Source organism: Eubalaena glacialis, chromosome 9, assembly GCF_028564815.1.
Source record: "Eubalaena glacialis isolate mEubGla1 chromosome 9, mEubGla1.1.hap2.+ XY, whole genome shotgun sequence".
Classification (NCBI taxonomy): domain Eukaryota; kingdom Metazoa; phylum Chordata; class Mammalia; order Artiodactyla; family Balaenidae; genus Eubalaena; species Eubalaena glacialis.
Window position 1 is genome coordinate 8,958,543 of NC_083724.1, and position 20,701 is coordinate 8,979,243.

Consider the following 20,701-nt stretch of genomic DNA (forward strand, 5'->3'; position numbering starts at 1 on the left):
AAGGCAGGCATAAAGAGTTCCCACCAGCTGGCCTCCCGCTCTGGGTATGAGGATGGATGCTTTGGCTAAAACGTAATCTCACAAGGCCAGGGTGAGACTTCAAAAGCCTCCTGGTACCAATCAGCTCTGCTGTTCCCAGGCCCGGTGAACTTCACTACAGGAAAACTCTGGAGCAAGAATGGTTGGCATACGCCCTTCAACAACACACAGGGAAGTTCAAGTAAGATGGTGTGCTCTCCTGGTCACTGTAATGCCCGGCCCCAGACAACCAGATGGTCCTTCAAACACAGACTTCCTGGATGGAGGACAGCACGTTTCCGACTTGCATCACCCACTCCCGAAACCGAGGCCATAATCAATTAGACTGACTTAAATACTTGTTTCAGGTACATGACAGTTTCCAGCATTGCTCTCAATGTTAAATGAATAAACAAGCTTAGTTGTTTTGTCTTATGTAGCTACAGGCAGACGGGATAGGCCAGATGAGGGCTTTTCGGACTGCTGTGTGGGCTCCATGGACATTCTTTAGGGCCACCAGAGGGGCAAGAAGGGTCCCCTCTTGTCTCCCATAGCAAGCAGAATAATTCCACCTTCTGCTTTATTCAGGTAAGATCTTGTTTGAATAAAAGAGTTCCACTTCTAGAATGCCTCACCAGGTGATCTTAAAGATAAGCTTTATGACCAAGAGATTTCCTAACCAGGATCGTATAAAATGGGAGGCACAGCAGATTACCTTTCTCTAGTCCAGAAGCTTTTGGTATCCTCTGGGCACAGCAAAGGTTCTCATTCCCCGCCTACATGCCTCTCCCCAACTCTACTCCATTCTTGTTTTTCCCCATGAACTCACCTTTAAGGTCAGTAATTGTGCTTTTCTACTTACCTTCCACTCTCCCTTCTTCTTTACCTTCTTTATCACATCATGCATGATCTCTAAAAAAGGAGAGAAAAAGGAAGGAAGGACAGAAGGAGGAAGGGAAGGGGAGAGGGAGGAAAGGAGAGAGGGAAGGAGGGGGGAGGTGGAAGAAAAAATCTAATGTAATTTCAAGGACTTCCAACCTCTGCCTATTAGACGAGGTCATTTTCCCTCCATAGGCTTTGATCTCCTGAGTCATGCAATTGAACCAATCTGTCTACTGAGCCATAATCAATCCACCATAAAGACAGTTCTCTTCCTGCTTCCTTAATTCAGTAGTTCTCAAACTTTGTAGTCTCAGGACTCCTTTATACTCTTAAATATTGAGGACCCCAATGAGTGCTTGTGTATGTGGGCGAATATCTACTGACATTTCCTGTATTAGAAGTTAAACTGAGAAATTTTTAATATATGTGTTAATTCAATTACAATAATAATTAACCCATTCTATGATAACATAGTTGCACTTCATTAAAATGCTATTTATATTTTTGTTTTTTTGGCTGCGTTGTGCAACTTTTGGGATCTCAGCTCCCTGACAAGGGATTGAACCTGGGCCATGGCAGTGATAGTGCTGAGTCCTAACCACTGGACCACCAGGGAATTCCCAAAATGCTATTTATATTTTCCATAATAAAACAATTTTAGTGAGAATATTGGCATTGTTTTACATCTTTGCAACTCTCCTTAATGTCCGGCTTCATAGAAGACAGCTGGGTTCTGCTTCTTAAATAACCTGCTGTGAATCATATAGCATCTGGAAAACTCCACTGTACGTTTGTGAGAGAATAAGAGTGAGAAGGCAGATAACATCTTAGTCTTATTATGAAGATAGTTTTGACCTCGAATTCCCAAAAGGGTCTGGGGTTTGAGAACCACTGACTTAAGTGGGTAAAATGCTATGACAATACCCCAGGGCACATGAGCCCCCGTCAACTCCAAAAACAGATATGAAGAGCAGTTGTGATATCTTTCCAACCCTGAGCACATCTGTGGGATGCTCTCACCCAAAAACAACACTTTTGTAAGCCACAGTTTCTATAATGTCACACCACACACAAGTCTACCCGGTCATGGAGGATTCACAGGAAACGGCGCTCTGCTACTCTTTCTAAACCCAGATCATCCACAGGCCTGGAAGGACTCAAGGCTAAGAGCTGTCATTAGCAAGTGTACTTCAAACATTTTAGGTCATTCTCCAGAGCACGATGGTTCCTGACTCTGCTTTTCACGAGCTACAATAATCTGATGTGTCATCAAAGTGTTCTAAAATTTTTAAGAGCTTCTTACCTGATTATAAAAAAATACACACTCATTGCAGTAAACTTGGAAAACACAGAAAAGTATAAAGAAGAAAATACCATGCATTACTTGTATACTTGAAAAAAATCAAAAGGAAAAATCATTTGTAATCCTGCCAACCCAAAATGCATAATTAACATTTTAGTTTATTTCCTACTCGCTTTTCCCATGAACTTTTACATAGCTAACATCATGTTGTATATATAATTTCGTATTATGCTTTTTTTCATTAAGAAAACTCATTTCTCCATGTTAATAAAAATGCTTCCTAGGATCTTAAACGCCTGCATAATAGTCCCTAGTTTAGTCAACAATTTTCCCAATAGCCATTTAGATTATTTCCCATGTTTCAGTGTGGTGAAAAACTGGGAACGTATATATCAAATAATAAGGCAGTGGTTAAGTCAATTAGGTTACATTTGTGCAATGGATACTATGTACCCATTAGAAATAATGATATGGAAAATACCCACTCATTCACTCAATACCACTGTTTGCCAGTCACTGGACCCAGCACCAGGGATGAACAACAGCAGACATGGCACTGCTCCTTCGGAGCTTACACTCTAGTGACGGAAGCAGACAAAACAAAAGGGCAATCACGGCTTCTCACAAATGCTCTAAGGTAAATAAATAAGGGCCGTGGTAGAAAGGAAAATACCCAGTGTGGAGAGCTACCTTTAAGAGGGGCTCAGAAGAAAAAAAGATGAAAAAAACCCAGAAAACAAAAAACAAACAAAAAAACAGGAAAAAAAAAAAAAAAGGACTTCCCTGGCAGTCCAGTTGTTAGGACTCCACACTTCCACTGCAGGGGGCGCAGGTTCAATCCCTGGTTGGGGAACTAAGATCCCGCATGTGGTGGACAAAAAAAAAAGGAGGGCGGGCTCAGGCACGGCCTCTCTGAGGAATACGCCAGCCATTCAAAGGCTGGGAAAGGAGCATGGGGAGGCACAAAGGCTCGAGGTGGAAAAAGGAAAAAGAGCTTGACAGCTTCTTGGAACTGAAGCTGGTAGAAGCTGAGGCTGGAGGCCAGATCACAGGGGACCTTGACGGGAGGATGATTTTATCTGAAGGGCACCGGAAAGCCACCGAGGGTAGGGGCGTCATCTGATGTGCTGTAGAGATGAGATTGGAGGGGGGCAAGAACTGAAGCAGGAGTACAGTCAGGATGCCTTCTCAAGGGCCCATCCATGTCTGGTGGCAGCGGACATGGTAAGAAGAGGGTGAATTGGATATCTATTTGGGTAGCCAACAGGGCTAGCTGCTGAATTGGGTGTGGGGGAAAAGTAAAGAAAGGAAACAGATAACTCCTAGCTTTTTGGCTTAAACAAAGAAACTGATGTAGAGACACAAAAGATTTAGAGGGAGGAAAGAACTGATCTGTAGGAGAATACCGAAAATCCTTTTTTGATTAAAGATTGAGATAGCTAAGAGACTTCCGAGGGGAGATACAGGGTAGCTGGAGCTTGAAAGACTGACCTTTAGCTACAGTTTAAAATCTGGGCATTATTACCACATAGAGGTAAGGTTGGAGAAAATCCCAAATGCTTGTAGGACCAGTAAGATGGGATGGAAACATGGTCTTTATTGACAAGCATTCTTGTGAAACAATAAGGATGAAGCCAGTTTAAAATGGGTGATGAGGAAGACAGACTCAGACTATCTAGACAACTTTTTCAAGAGGTTTTCCTATAAGGTAGCAGAGAAAAGTAAGAAAGCTAGACAGGGTAGACAGAGAATGTGAAATCAAGGAAGGGATTTTCTTTTTTTTTTTTGAAATGAAAGCTTTTCTTCAGTTATTTTTACTTAATACCAATTCTTTTTTTAAAAATTTATTTATTTTTTATTTATTTATTTTTGGCTGTGTTGGGTCTTCGTTGCTGCACGCGGGCTTTCTCTAGTTGTGGCGAGCAGGGGCTACTCTTCGTTGCGGTGTGCGGGCTTCTCACTGCGGTGGCATCTCTTTGTTGCAGAGCACAGGCTCTAGGCGCATGGGCTTCAGTAGTTGTGGCTCGCGAGCTCAGTAGTTGTGGCTCGTGGGCTCCAGAGCGCAGGCTCAGTAGTTGTGGTGCACGGGCTTAGTTGCTACAAGGCATGCGGGATCTTCCCGGACCAGGGCTCGAACCCGTGTCCCTTGCATTGGCAGGCGGATTCTTAACCACTGTGCCACCAGGGAAGTCCTTTGTTTTTTTAAGATGTGAGAAATTAGACTATTTTTTTTTTTTTTGGCCAAGCTGTGCGGCTTGTGGGATCTTTGTTCCCCAACCAGGGATCCAACCTGGGGCCCTGGCAGTGAGAGCACGGAGTCCTAACCACTGGACCACTGGGGGATTCCCAATTACAGCATTTTAAAAAAATGGTATTGGCGATAAACCAAAAGAGAGGGGGAGATTGATGATGCAGGAGAGAGGACGGATCATTCAAAGACTGAGGTCCCTGAGGAGGAGGAAGGGGCTGGGGTCTGAGACACAGGAAGAGAGCCTGACCTGGGATAGGAGGCAGGGCACCAGGTCCACCCGGTGGGGGGAGGCAGGGGACCAATGGTGGGTTGAAAGAGTGGTGGCAGAGTGGAGGGGCTTCCTCATTAGAAACGAGGTCACTGGCTCAGAGTAGGGACAGTGGTGCTGTATATGGAAGGTTTGAAGAAAGACGGTATCACACATCTTCCCAAAGATTGGGAAAGTGGATACCCTTTTAGTTTCCTGACGTACAGGGATCGAACCTGCTTCCCTGCAGTGGAAGCACAGTGTCTTAACTGAGGGATCACCAGGGCAGTCCCGAAAGGGGATTTCCTACAGAGATGTTTTAGCATTTCTCGACAGGTTTAAGGGCTAATTTGAGGTCCATGACCATAAATTTAAAGTAAAACCAGGCAGCTCAGTTGTGTGATTTTTTTTTTTTCCCCAGTAATGTTTGATTGTCCAGGTGTACGCCAGAAAGGAAAGAAAAGTTGGTTTCAACTAGGGTTAGAGTTTCCCCAGGTGAATACAACAGAGGGAGAAAATATTCAAAATACATGGCTCTGGGAAAAAGGTATGCTACAACTATTTTTTAAAGGATATATCCATAGGAAAAAGTAGAAAATTTTAATCAAAATGCTATTTTTGTGTGGTAAGATTATGATCAATCTTTTAAGTGCCAATTTGTGCCTTCCTATGTCCTCCCAAGCTTTTTACATTGAGCATGTACTAGGTATTATAATAGGAAAAATGCTCTGAAAGTAATGTGTCACTGAACATCTTTGTTCCCAGGGCTTTTCTTTGTGCAAATTATTCTGTTAGGAGAGCTTTTGGGTATGGAATGAATAGGTAAAGAGTATAAATATGCTGGGCTCTTGATAAATTCTGAATTATTTTCCAAAAACACAATTTACACCCCCATCAGTACTCTGAGTGGCTCTCCAAAATAACATACTAACTGATAAAATAATACCTTGAGGTTTGTTTGCTAACATGACAGTGGAAAAATGGTATATTTCACTGTCTTTTTTGTATTACCGAGGAAGAACATTTTTTTTTTTTTTTTTTTTTTGCCACTACACACAACTAATTTAAATTCACTGACTTTAAATTCAAGTCACCTTTTGATAGGGGAAGACAGAGATATAATCAGAAAATCAAAACAAGGATCACAAGTCCTAAAGACGGAATACTGCTGCAGGTTCAAGCCTTCCTGCCTAGTGATTCCTGTTCCAAAATTCTCAGGGCCTGTATTTGTTGTGGGCATTGCTGTCAGCCAATTCTAATCCTGCCCTACATTTTTCTAATCCAATACCGAAAAGGAAACAAGGATTAGAGCCCATTTTAGCATTAAGAATCAAGTAGGTTGGGCTACTTCCTCACAAATAAGCCCTGACAATCACATTTCAACTTCCTTATAAGTCCTCTTTGTGTGGAAAGAAACAATAAAGCCTTCTGAGGCTGGTGCAGCCAGAGGATCTTATTTCTGCATTCCAAGCCATGTATATCTACAGCCAAAATGTCCGCTCCACCACCACCTAGCCTGTGTATACGGGGCAGCTTCAGCTTCTCCATAATCGTGAGGACCATAGCCCTGGTGGACTCTGCTTCCCTCATGGCCAAAAGGCAAGAAAGCAGATTCCTTCTCAACCACATCCTGGGTAACTCCCAAACTCAACAAATCCCTCCCACGTCCTGAGAAACACAGCAGGTGGTCTAGATTATCTGGGACACCTTCAAATGCACCCAGTATACCAACTGGAGTCCCAAAGCGCAGGCTCTAGGGATAGCTGCAAAGCCCTCCCCCGCCCCCCGCCCCCCCGGGGAGCCCTACCCTTACCGCCCTGGCACCCATGACTGCCCTCGGCAGTGACACATGTCAGGGAACCTAAGCCCATGGCACACCAAAACATCTGAAATAGCATGACTAATACTAGATGGGCTGGAAGCTTGGGAGAAATGGGAGCATCACCAAAGTCCTCAAAACCACAGGGGATTCCAGTATCCTGTGCTCTGTAGTCCCAGAGCTCCATGCTGCCCTGACACATGCACCAGGAGTCTGGTGCCCAGACACCAGAATGAGAAGTGCCTCCGCTCTGCTGAGGGATTTAAGGGAGTGTGAACTCAGGCCACAACTGCCCTCCTCTTTGACTGAAATTCCCTTTCACAGCACAGGGAATTTCTAGTTATTCCAGCTCAATAGTGGCAGTTCTTCTGAAAGGCACCCTCTTAAATAAACCCCATTTGTGTGAGGGTATAAGGCTAGTTACTCAGGCAAAGGTCACTCCCACCCTCAAGATTAAGAAAAAATGCCAAGGGAAGCACTAAAGTTAGATAGACCAGGGAAAATCCAGGTTCAGGCATTTGTTAGCTGCGGACCTTGAGCAAGTGTAAAACGTTTTAGGCTTCAGTTTTCTCATCTGCAAAATAAAAATTATAATACTTTAATGACCAGTTGTGAAGGTTAACGAGACAATATGCCTGGTAAGGTGTCTGGCACATACGAGGCACTAAATAAAAGGCACCCATTGTGATGTCACTATAAAAATATGTTATTCATACAGACAAGGAAATAAGAAAATTACAACACATCACTTCCACCAATCAAGATTTTTAATATAATGTAAAAATCCTATTAAAAAGAAATACATATTTAAAATACAGTTTTAAAATAATCACAAAAATATTTAGATCTCAAACTCTATGGGTATTTAACCAAAAACTTCTAAACTTCTCTGACCCACAATAAACATGTGAATACTCTTTGGAATAACGGCACCAATGCGCCAATGTATATAAATCTTAAATGTAAATATAAAATTGAACAGAGGAACCCTTATACCACTTCTGAGGAGACAGAGAGTGACCTCTGTTTATCTAAGAAAAGATGCATTAATGCTGAAGCACGAGTCGGAGCCCCCAGAAAGTAAGATATTTCATGTCACAACACAGACACAGGACTGTATTTTTAAGCTGCTATTACTTAACATCGTTCTGAGAATTCACTTAGACCAGAAAAGAAAACGAGGTATAATATTGGTAAGAAGGATGCAGAGTTATCTGCCTGCAGAAATCATGGGAATCAACTGAAAAACTATTAGAAACATTAAAACCTTTAGTAAGGTGGCAGATACAAAATACACACATGCAAACCAAGAGGACTTTCACATGTCAACAGTAACCAGACTCTAGGAAGGCAGCTCCACTGTTTCCCGGTGCATCCGGGGCTGGGACTCCATGCCCTGTCGATTCTACTCTACACGCTGCTGGTAATTTGGCTCTGAAGCAACAGCAAGCCTGTTCCTCTTTCTCTGAAGCAACAGCAAGCCTGTTCCTCTTTCCCTGACGGCAATTCAGATACCTGAGGAGGGCAACCAAGCCTCTTTGAATGTCTTGCTCTGGGCTGAAGATCCTCCTTGCTAATAAACAAATGCATCTCCCTAGGTGGAATAAGTAAAGGCTACACAAAACAGGAGGAAATGGTTCAAATACTTGAAAAAAAGCCTTCCCAGTACTCTCAAGATCCTTGCCTTAGAAAGACCCATGTACACAGAAACTACCGGCAACTAACTAACTACAAACCACTTTAATTTTTTGCCTTATGATGTTTTTAATAATATAGAAGTAGCACATTCTTGTTGAAAAATTAACAATAGAAAGCTGTATAGTTACAAAGTGAAATTTCCCTCCTTACCCCCACTCTTGAGGGGAAACAACCCCTCAGGGTTTAGGGGGCAGCCTTCCAGATCCTTTTCCACACACATACAGGCAAGCGTGGGATTGTAAACACATAAACCCATGGCTCCTTGGCAGAGGCCTGGGGAAGTAAAATAACTTTCAATGATTCTACTTCTTTGGTGTTTAAGAACACTTATATTTCAAAGAACTTCAGAGACCATCTAAGGCCAGAGTCTAGGTCCCTCATTTTCGGATTGAGATGCTCCTGGAAAACACAGCCATCTGGAGTGGGCAAGGCCACCGACTGGTCACTCTAGAGTGAGCAGAAATAGGTCTCTGGATCCCCATCCAAACGCTCTTCCCACTACACATACTGTCTCTCAGACACCAGCAAGGACTGGACTCTGCACTTGAACCTGGGTGTGCTTTTCTTTGTTATATTGCAATGATCACCTTGACAAAGTAAAGCAAAATAACTCTGATGGGTTTTGGAGCCAGATGGTTAAGGTTCAAATCCCTGCTCCTCTACTTACTAGCTGTGACTTTGGACAAGTTATTAAATCTGTGTCACATTTTCCCCATCTATAAAATGGGGATGGCCACACATGCCTCACAGAGTTACTGTGAGGATTAAATGATTTAATGTGTGTAAAGCACTTAGTTCAGTCTTAGAATGGTACTTAGCACTGTTGGCTACCACCAGCACCATCGGCATCTATTTTAAAGGTATCTGACCTTCCTAATAAGGGAGAACCCAGTGATTTCTAATTGGTTTCTTATTGCTCCTCCATGGAGTTTGTGATGTGTCTCCCGTTCTCCCGTTTGTTTCTCTCCATTCAACAATGATGACTTATTGAACACCTGCTATGTGCCAGACATCCTTCCAGGCACTGGAAAGACCACGATGAACAAGCTAAACAAGATTCCTGCCCTTAAGGTGCCTATACCTGATGTGGAGGGGAGAGACAGCCACTACACACAGGAGACAAATAAGATCATTCTGGAGAGTGATAAGTGCTCAGAGGAAATTTTAAAGATTAATGAACTAGAATGAGGCGGGGGTATGGGAGAAGGTCCTCTGGGGAGGTGATGAGGAGGAACCAACCCAGTGAAGATCTGGAGGGAGAGTTCTCCAGGCATAGGAAGAGCAGGTGCGAAGTCCCCAAGTCAGGATCAAGGACAGGACAGTCTAGGAAAAGAGAGACTCAGCAAGCTCAGAAGAGGAGTGGCCCAGGCTGGTCTTTAAGGTAGCAACAACTGGCTGAGGACTCCACAAGTCACCCACTGTATTCGGTTCCTTGAACACTAAGCCTCATTCATTCACCTTCAAACATGACGACTCCCTCCCCCTCCCTGCACCCACCCTCCTGCCCCGTCTTTGGCATCTGGCATAAAATAATGATTTAGCAAATGCCCTCAGGATGAACGAACCCCCTGAGTGGCACAGCTAAGCAGTGCTTGCTGGGAGTGAAACGGGCAGTTCTGTTCAAGGCTGAGTGAGGTGCCCCACCCAGGAGCTCTCCTCAACCTCCCACACCCCCCTCCTGGGGCCACCACTCTCCTGACACCCACCCCCCAAGATTCAGAACCCCCAGTTCAAAAGTCTCAGAGACTCTTTCACAGGGATTGCTGGGGAGAGAGCTCTCTCTATTCTTGAGGAACACGACAGGTAAACTATGGCTATTCTGGCCAGTCCAAGTTGGCAAGCCACAAGGATCTAGAAATGTTTTCCCCTTAACTCTGCTTATTCAAATTCAGTGAGGAGTGTGGTATTATGTGAAGGTACAGATACAAATGCTCATATCCAAAGTTTCTGCTATCCTAGCATTTCTCTATATACTAATTTTTAACCAGTGTCTGAGATACTAACAGCCTTAGCCAAAATACTTTTAAAAGCTCTTATTAAAGAAAAAACTCAATCAATAATTTAGTCCCAATAAGGAAAAAGTACCCACATTTATTCAAGACTTACTATATGGAATACATTGTCCTATACATTTTCCACGTATCCTCTCATTTAAAGCTCACAGCAACCCTCAGAGATTAATATTATAATCACTCCCATTTTACAAAGGAGGAAACTGAGGCCCAGAGAAGTGAAGTGTCTAGCAATTGCACAATAAAATGCCCATAACCACGTGAAGTCTATGGAGGACACTAAAATATATATATAAATCAATTTCTTGATCTCCAAGAACTTGCAGTCCTGTTTGGGAAAGCAGACATTACTCCTGAAGCATAAAAGTCATCAGACCCCTCACGCAGTGCTGGTGGGAATGTAAAATGGTGCAGCCGCTTTGGGAAAGTCTGACAATTCCTCAAACAGCTAAATGATGAGCTACCATATGATTCAGCAATTCCACTGCTAGGTATAAGCCCAAGAGAAATGACAACACAGGTCTACATGAAAACTCATACACGAATGTTTATAGCAGCATTATTCATAATAGCCAAAAAGTAGAAACAACCCAAATGTTGATCAACCTGATAAATAAATAAATGTGGAATATTCAGACAATGCAATATTAGCCATAAAAAGGAACGAAGTACTGAGACATGTAACAACATGGATGAATCTTTAAAATGCTGTCAAAGAAGCCAGCCACCAAGGACCACAGATTGTGTGATTCCAATTACATGAAATGCCCAGAATATGCAAATCTATAGAGGTAGAAAGTAGGTTAGGGGACTTCCCTGGTGGCGCAGTGGATAAAACTCCACTCCCAATGCAAGGGGCATGGGTTCGATCCCTGGTCTGGGAAGATCCCACGTGCTGTAGAGCAACTAAGCCCATGCACCACAACTCCCGAGCCTGCGCTCTAGAGCCCGTGAGCCGCAACTACTGAGCCCATGCACCACAACTACTGAAGCCCACGTGCCTAGAGCCCATGCTCCGCAACAAGAGAAGCCACCGCAATTTGAAGCCCGCGCACTGCAACGAAGAGTAGCCCCCACTCGCCACAACTAGAGAAAGCCCATGCACAGCAGCGAAGACCCAATGCAGCCAATAAGTAAATAAATAAATAAATAAACAAATAAAAAGAAAGTAGATTAGATTAGGGGACTTCCCTGGTGGTGCAGTGGATAAGACTCTGTGCTCCCAATGCAGGGGGCCCGGGTTCGATCCCTGGCCCCAACGAGCCCACATGCTACAACTTAGACCCAGTACAACCAAATAAATAAATAAATATTAAAAAAAAAAAAAGAGTTCACATGCCACAACTAAGGAGCTGGCGAGCCACAACTAAGGAGCCCACCTGCCGCAACTAAGACCTCGTGCAACTAAACATAAATAAATAAATAAATAAATAAATATTTAAAAAGGGGGGGGGATTAGTAGTTGCCTAAGCTGGGGTATGGGGGAGTTGGGAGTGATGTCTAAGGAGTATGGAGTTTCTTTTTGGGGAAATGAAAGTGTTCAAAAATGGATTGCGATGATGGATGCACAATTCTGTGAATACACTAAAAGGCACTGAATTGTACACTTTAAATCATTGAATGGTATAGTGTGTGAATTATATCTCAAGGAAGCTGTTTTTAAAAAGTCATCAGAGGGACTTCCCTGGTGGCGCAGTGGTTAAGAATCCACCTGCCAATGCAGGGGACACGGGTTCGAGTCCTGGTCCGGGAAGATCCCACATGCCACGGAGCAACAAAGCCCGTGCGCCACAACTACTGAGCCTGTGCTCTAGAGCCCGTGAGCCACAACTGCTGAAGCCCGCGAGCTTAGAGTCCGTGCTCCGCAACAAGAGAAGCCACTGTAATGAGAAGCCTGCGCACCGCAAGGAGGAGTAGCCCCCGCTCACCGCAACTAGAGAAAAGCCCGTGCGCGGCAACGAAGACCCAACGCAGCCAAAAATAAATTAATTAATAAATAAATTTAAAAAAAAAAGTCATCAGAGAATTTTATATGAAAACTTGAAACTCAAGTAACAAATGCAGTTTTGCTTAGTATGGAACTGTTCCACAGCGTCTTCATCTGAAGACAGGTACTCTGGCTTACCCCTATAAAATATGTTATCTAAAATTACAGCTTAATATAGTTTTGTATCTAAACTGTATTTTGCAAAAGTGAGAGAGACCAAAATAGAGACCTCAAATCGTCAGGCGCGGGGCAAGAACAGGGTCTCACTCCCTATAAACTGCTGAATGACAATTGCTTAATCTGAGAATGTTTCCAATGAAGTCAGCTTTTTGGGGGGGGGTGGGAAAGGGAGAGAAGGGAGGAGGTCACACGCGTTAGAATGCGTGGAGATGGGTGAACGATGGCTTGGTTGCCTTGCCCTGGTGAGCACACCCAGACGTTGCATAAGACGCAAATGTCCAAAACTTGGACTGCTGCCAACATCTGAGGGGAGTATGTGATGATAAATGCCTGCTATCTGAGAAACCAAAACTTAACCTCAGACCCATAAAGATGCTGGACAGTGTTACAGGAATGACACTTCACTTTCTCTTTCATGGGAAATCCTCATTTTCGATCTTCCTTTCCCCCTCTTCCGTAAGATTTATAGTCAAAAGGTTAAGGAGCTAGAAGCTCTCTAAAACAAAGCCTCCTGGACCTTGGAACTTTGATTAGTAGAAAGAAAATCTCAAGCTGGGGACAAAAAGAGGTTAGAGATAGGAGTTTCCGGTTGTACTTTAGATGCAACAGTCACTTCCCCTCAGCTCCAAAAGAGCTATTTTCTTCTTCCTAAGATTGCCTACGACATGGATAAAAGGAGCTGTGAAGTTACCAAATATACACAAATAGAAAAATCAATCAAAAATGGGATCCAAAACAATTCATCTCTTCTTCAAATCAATAGCTTATAATAGTAAATACTATTTGGTTATATTAATATTTTGAAACAAAAAGACGAAAGACAAAAAAAAAATGGTGAAGTGGCAATTAATCTTCCAGGACAGAAAGCACCGTTTCTCATAAGCATTGTTGAATAAGACTCTTTTTTTTAAAGAAAAGAGTCTAGAATGAGGGCCATTTTTGTACAAGATAGTGATAAGCATGCAGTTATTTGGGAAGCATTTTACATTTGAGAAACAGAGAGGGAGAGGGAAAGAGAGAGAGAGAGAAAGAAAACACACTGCCCTCATGCATTACCAACAGCAGCCGACCTTATCTGTTAATATTCCATTTCAGCTTCCAGCTTGTACCTGTTTCTCCGCAAAAACCTTGTCCTCTTCCTACATAGACTCCATGACGACTGCAGCAATTCCTCCTCGAACTGCAGAAATGGAGAATAGCTATCTGTCTAGATCCTGGCAGGAACCCAAGATGTGGCCAGTATCTTAAATTGGTACATGTAGCATTGAATGGCTCCAAATCATATTTCTTGACTTAAATGGGAGTTTCCCTAGGGACTAAAGGGTTAGGGAAAATACACTTTGGAAAAAAGGGGAAAAGAGTGTTTCATATAATTCCAGAAACCCAGAGCAGACAAAACATGGTCTAGTCTAGTGGTTCTCAAAGGGGAGTGATTTTGCCCACCCCCAACCCCTCCCGGGGACAATCAGCAATGTCTAGAGGCGTTTTGGATCGTCATGATTGGAGGGTGCGATGGGCATCTAGTGGGGAGAGGCCAGGCATGCTGTTAAACATCCTACAATGCACAGGCTCATACAGCCCCAGATGTTAACAGTGCTGAGGCTGAGAAACCCTCATCTAGTCCATTTTATAAAGAAACTGAATCTCAGAGAGATCAAGTAACTTGTCCACGGGAGCGGTGGTAGAAATCACCTTACTTCCAAGGTCCAAGATTCTGACCAGCCCAATCTGTTCTGCTCTAGGATTTAACTTGCTACATGTCTTCAGGTCTCAGATATTTAAAAATGTGTAATCTCACACAGCATGACAAGGCCACAAGCTCAAGCCCCCTCTGGAAGCGTCAATGCAGCCATTCAATAGGTGTCCAACTGACATAAAACAAAAGCCTCAGGGAAGCTTCCAGAAGGCAGGAAGTACTCCCCACACCCACACGGCCCAACACACACAAAGGTCTAATTTCAGGAGGGTTGCTGCCTTTTCCCAAATCCAGGGAACCGGTTACAATAAGATGCCAGGAAAAGAAAACATCCTGTTGGGATTTGGGCTCAGGATCAAGCACAGGAAGAGGGTGGAGCCCCAAAGAGAAGAAACATTGAAAATCCAGAAGAAATGGCTGAGTTTGTGCAAATTTTCACCAAATATACAGACTGAGTGATCTTCTCAAGTCAGCCTTCCATACTCTAGAGAACAGATTTTGCTTTTTATGTTTTCAAATTGGCTTATTAGTTCTGCAATCTCATTATTTTTTGTTTTCCGTTGCCTTGGCTGGGCTAGCCCGCTTTCCACTTCGTTCTGTTATTTCACATTACGTCCCATTTGAACTCTTGGTTCATCATTTTTATGTTTGAGAGTGATTTAAATTGTTTTCCCTGTACCTGTCTTCTTCCAGAATAAATCCTTTACCTGAGCCTTTATGCCATGCTTCTGTCATTTTTCCATATCAAATGTTTACAAAGTTCCTGTGCAGAGTTTTTTTTTCCTGCTTTAATCACCCAGACCGGAGGCAATTCTCTCTGGCTGTCTATATGTATCAAAATGCATAGGTGGGCTATTGCCCCCTCCTCATTTACCTAGGCATTATTTGAACATTGCCCTCAGAATATGAGTTGGTTCTGTGTTGGGACAGTGGCCTTTGCCCAGACTTCCGCTAGGGGATGGGTACGGGAGAGCTGACTGGTGAAATCTGTCTCTCCAAACTGTATAATTTAGCAAAAAGTTCTGGGCCAAAGACCACTCCACTGAGGGTGTATACTGGAATCTAGGAGGGGATACCCAGTATCAGAAACAACGACCTTGGGCTTCACTTGATTTCCTGCTTCAGAGTGAACTAATGAGCTAATTCAGCATGAAATTCCTGGATTTGGGATGTCCCAAATATTTTTTAACCTGCCTCTGTCTAATCAGGCTTTTGTTTGCTGCCAAGACAATGAGCCCTAGGGCTCTAGCAGACTGTTTCCATTCTCCTTTCAGCAAGCAAGCAAGAAAAAAGTGGCCCCAAAAGCCTGTTGTTTTGCTATAAGAAACTAGGTAAACTAGGGTGTGGTGGTCCCCAGCCTTTGGCTGGTGGCCACTCCCCCACACCGCCCGTCTTCTTGAAATGCAGTTCTTAAAAAAGATAAAGTCTTAGTTTTAAATGCTGAGTCTTATTTTCTACAATTGATGTGTGGTAACTGACTCAGCAGGCCTGGGAAAGTTGAATCCATCTGAAGTGGAATCCTAAGCCAGCAGCAGGGAACACTGAAAACCCATTAAGTGTACATGGCACAATCTTCAACAGTTTCAGGAGCTGGCAGTGCCAGGTACCTCTGGAACTTAAAAGAGTGGGAGAAGGTATAAGGCATGTTGGTAGAAAGGAATTTAAGAAGCAGGTACATCTAGATCCCTTGTCCCACTTCCCATCACTGGGTGAATGTCCTTCTCCCAACACAGAAGAACACTAGAAGTTTCCTCCTCAGAGTGTAGTGTGTACAGGACCCCTGGACTGGGCACAGGAGTCCAGTCCGGGACTGTGAATCTCACCTTGAAAACAGAGGGACAAATGGCTATATGTATGGATTGTTGAGAACTACCCTCCATCCCTTGGCCCTTTTCTTCCACTCAGACCCCAGAATTCTGGCAGCCAGACCTTTACCTCCAAGGAGGAAGAGACTTCTCTGGGGAATGGAGCCCAAGAAGAAAAACCCAAAGATACTGACCTTGGGGATTCCCCAACAAACAGCCCACCCAGATCAGGCCCATCCACAAGGTTGGAGCTCCCAATCCGTGTCTACGTCTCTCATTTTTAGTCACAGCAGCTAGCCAGGGTTTGCTATACATCTGAGAAACTTCCTATATGGAAAATAGAGACCAAAACAAATGAAACAACAACAAAAAAGCATGGAGGAAACAGACTATACAGAGTTTTGTTTTGTTTTTTTAAAGATAGAGACATAAAAGAAGATACCACATCCATGAAACAAGAATAGAGAGCTATAAAAAAGAAAATTTCAGAGAGCTATTATAAAATTTTAAAGAACATGACAGCAGAAATTTTAAATTAAATAGGAGGGTAAGGCAAGAAATAACAAGTGTTGGCAAGGATGTGGAGAAAAGGAAACCTTAATACAAATTTGATGGGAGTGTAAATCAGTGCAGGCACTATGGAAAGCAGTATGGAGAATCCTCAAAATATTTTTAATATTAGATGTTAATTTAATATTTAATTAGTTTATAAATTAATATTTAATATTAAGAACACAACTACTATATGATCCAGCTATTCCATTTCTGGTTATTTTTTTTTGGAATATTTCAAAAGTATTTATTCTTGGGAGTCTACTGCTAAGTAACATTGAATTCTCTTCTATGGTATATTTTGATATATTTATATTTTTCAGTTAAATATAAACCTTAATTTTTTTTTCAAGTTCTTTGATACTTTATAAGAATTGCCTCTCCTCCAATTCCTTTTTTTTTTTTTTTTGACGTTTGAAAAGCTCTATAATAGTGAAATGATGGTTTTTAAAATTTGCATAAGTCATATCCATTCATGGCTCATGTTTTCCTTAATATACATTCTATGTTAGCATCAAACCAATGCAATAAAAACTCATTAATCCAAGCCCCATTCATTTTAAAGTCAATCCCCACTAATGACCTCTTATTTCTGCTCCTGTTTCTTTCCTCTCACCTAGAATTCTTTTTTTTTTTAATTTTTGAATTTTATTTTATTTATTTATACAGCAGGTTCTTATTAGTTATCCATTTTATACATATTAGTGTATACATGTCAATCCCAGTCTCCCAATTCATCACACCAGCACCCCCCCCCCCCGCCACTTTCCCCCCTTGGTGTCCATATGTTTGTACTATATGATCCAGCTATTCCACTTCTGGGTATTTAACCAAAGAATACAAAAACGTTAATTTGAAAAGATATATGCACCCCCAAGTTCAATAACAGCATTATTTACAATAGCCAAGATATGGAAACAACCTAAGTGTCCACTCTATTAACAGATGAATGGCTAAAAAAGATGTGGTTAATCAACTACACCCCAATAAAAACTAATTAAAAAAAATAAAATTAAGAATCCGCCTGCCAATGCAGGGGACACAGGTTCGATCCCTGGTCTGGGAAGATCCCACATGCCGCGGAGCAGCTAAGCCCGTGTGCCACAACTACTGAGCCCATGTGCCACAGCTACGGAGCCCGCGTGCCACAACTACTGAAGCCCACGCACCCTAGGGCCCACACGCCACAACTACTGAGCCCACATGCTGCAACTACTGAAGCCCACACGCCTAGAGCCTGTGCTCCACAACAAGAGAAGCCACTGCAATGAGAAGCCCACACACCACAACAAAGAGTAGCCCCGACTGGCTGCAACTAGAGAAAGCCTGCGTGCAGCAATGAAGACCCAATGCAGCCAAAAAATAAATAAATAAATAAAATAAAATTCAAAAACAAAAACAAACAAAAAAAGAAGATGTGGTATATATATAAAATGGAATACTATTCAACCATAACAAAAGATGAAATCTTGCCATTTGTGACAACATGGATGGACCTTGAGGTTATTATGCTAAGTGAACTAAGTTAGACAGAAAAAGACAAATACTGTATGATTTCACTCATAGGAGGAATATAAAAAACAAACAAAATAAATGAACAAACGAAACCAAACAAAAACAAACATGTAGATACAGAGAACAGAGTAGTGGTTAGCAGAGGTGAAGGGGTGGGAGGGAGGAGGGCAAAATGGGCAAAGGGGATCAACTGTAGGATAACAGATGGAAACTAAATTTTTTTTTTTTTTTTTAAATTTTTGGCTGCATTGGGTCTTCACTACTATGCGAGGGCTTTCTCTAGTTGTGGCGATCGGGAGCTACTCTTCGTTGCGGTGCATGGGCTTCTCATTACGGTGGCTTCTCTTGTTGTGGAGCACAGGCTCTAGGCGCGCAGGCTTCAACAGTTGTGGCACGTGGGCTCAGTAGTTGTGGCTCACAGGCTCTAGAGCACAGGCTTAGTAGTTGTGGCACACAGGCTTAGTTGCTCCACGGCATGTGGGATCTTCCCGGACCAGGGATGGAACCCGTGTCCCCTGCATTGGCAGGCGGATTCTTAACCCCTGCACCACCAGGGAAGTCCCGAAACTAAATTTTTGGTGGTGAGCACGCTGTGGGGTACACAGAGGTAGAAATATAGTGTTGTACACATGAAACTTATATAATGCTATAAACCAATGTTACCTCAACAAAAAATAAATTTAAAAAAATTCAAGGGTGAAAAAGAGGGAGGCAACAGGACAGACTTCTGGGTTGACAGGTCATTTGTTCACCAATGGAGCAGGAGAAAGTTTTATCATTTTTGGAAATGTTGGTTGAAAAAATAAACAAAAAATGTTTAAAATTAAATTAAATTAAATAGAAGGTTTGGAAGATAAAGCTGAGGAAATCTCCTGGAAAACACAGCAAAGAGCCAAAGAGAGAAATAACTGAAGAGAAAAGATAAGAAAATCAGAGGACCAGTCCAAGAGGTTCAACATCTGAATAGCAGGAATTCCACCAAGAGAAAACTGAGGAGAAGAAATCATTGTGAAATTATTTAAGAAATGTTCCCAGAAGTAAACAGCATAAGTTGCTAAACTGAAGGGACCCAGTGAATACCCAGCAAACTGTGGCCCATGGGCCAAATTCAGCCTGCCGCCTGTTTCTGTACAGACCTTTACACTTTTAAAGGGGTGGGAAAAAAGAAGAAGTGGCAGAGATCATATATGAACCACAAAAACTATAGTATTTAAACACGTGGCCCTTTATAGAAAAAGTTCCCTGAACCTGGTCTTGCACAATGGATAAGAACAGACAAATACCAAGGCAAATTACCATGAAAGTACAGAACACTGGGGACAGAGTGAAAGTTTCAGAGGGGACGACATGGGATATGTACAAAAGATCAGGAATCCAATGGCTTCAAAAACTTCTCAAAGGCAACACTGGAAATTAAGATGACAGTGGAGCCGTGACTTCAAAATTCTAAACGCAAACAATTTCCAATGTAGAATTCTACACTCCTCCAAACCGTCAATGAAATATGAGGGTAAAATAGATATTTTCAGACATGCAAGGTCTCAATAAAATTACCTCCCTTTTCTCAGAAGCTCCTGGGAGATGAGCTCCACCAAAACAGGAGAGAGTAAACCAAGAAAGGAAGACACAAAATACAAGAGACAGGACAATTCAAAACAAGAGAGGTGAGAAAAATCCCAGGAGGATGGTGAATGGAAGTCCAGTGTACTGGGGATGCACTAGAGGAAGACTGCCAGTCTCTGCAGGAACGTGGCTTTATTTTTACCACATGGGTACCACGTCCAGGGCTCTTTATTCTGTTGCGTAGAACCAGGTTTCCCTGTGGCCTCATTTCATATAGTGCAGATCTGCTGGTGATGAATTCTTTCAACTTTTTTGAAAGTGTTTATCTTGCTTTGTTGCTGAGGGATATATCCTCTGGGTATAAAATTCTATGTTAACATTTTGTATCTTTTAGTCCTTTAAAGACAGTGCTCTGCTGCCTTCGAGCTTACATTGTTTCTGACAAGAAATCTGCTGCCATCTTTATCTCTGTTCTGTACATAACGTGTCTTTGCTCTCTGGCTAATTAAGCATTTTGCTTTTTATCACTGCTTTTAAGCAATTTTGGTTATGATGTGCTTTGGTGTAGATTTCTTCATGTTGCTTATGCTTGGGATTCATTGGAATTCTTCGATCTAAGAGTTTATAGTTTTCCTCAAATTTGGAAAATGTTCAGCTAATATTTTTTCAAATATTGTTTCTGACCCCCCTCATTCTTTTCACCTTTATATATATTAGGCTCCTTGACGTTGTCTCACATCTTGCTGATACTCTCTTGTTTTTATTCCCCCAATCTTTCTTCTATGTTTCACTTTGAATAGTTTCTATTGCTTTGACTTCAAGTTCACTAATTTTTTCTTCTACAATGTCTAACTTGTAACCCTAACCTTTAATAAAAAGCATTTGTGTAGAGAGATAAAAACAAAGATGGCAAGAGGTTAACGATTGTGAAATCTAGGTAGAAGATAGGTGGGTAATCATTACACTATTCTTTCCAGTATGTTGGAAATTTTTCTTAATAAGGGATTGGGGGGCAGAGGAAGAATGAGTATTACCTCTCTATGAGAAACCGACCAGATCTTTCAGTCTCAGTGAAAGCTTGAAAAAGCTTATTACTCTAACTAGAGTTTCAAATTCCTTAAACGGTAAGTAGGAGAAAGAGATAGAGACACCCCATGATGCAATCAAAACAGT

The 20,701-nt window shown here is 42.3% G+C and overlaps 1 protein-coding gene and 1 non-coding gene across 5 annotated transcripts in view; both read right to left on the reverse strand.

Moving 5' to 3' along the window:
- STXBP1 (syntaxin binding protein 1) overlaps window positions 1-20,701 on the reverse strand; it is a 69,827-nt gene that overhangs the window by 35,553 nt on the left and 13,573 nt on the right. For 2 of the 4 annotated variants that reach the window (XM_061199885.1, XM_061199888.1), the window contains exon 2: window positions 881-930. The exons of 1 other annotated variant lie outside the window; for it this stretch is intronic. In XM_061199885.1, the coding sequence (XP_061055868.1) occupies window positions 881-930 (50 nt within the window). Of the gene's footprint in view, window positions 1-880; window positions 931-13,506; window positions 13,563-20,701 lie in introns of those variants that run through there. One more of the 4 variants, XM_061199887.1, reaches the window with a different exon arrangement.
- TRNAD-AUC (transfer RNA aspartic acid (anticodon AUC)) lies at window positions 1,445-1,516 on the reverse strand. Its single transcript has one exon. It is a non-coding gene; the product is annotated as a tRNA-Asp (tRNA).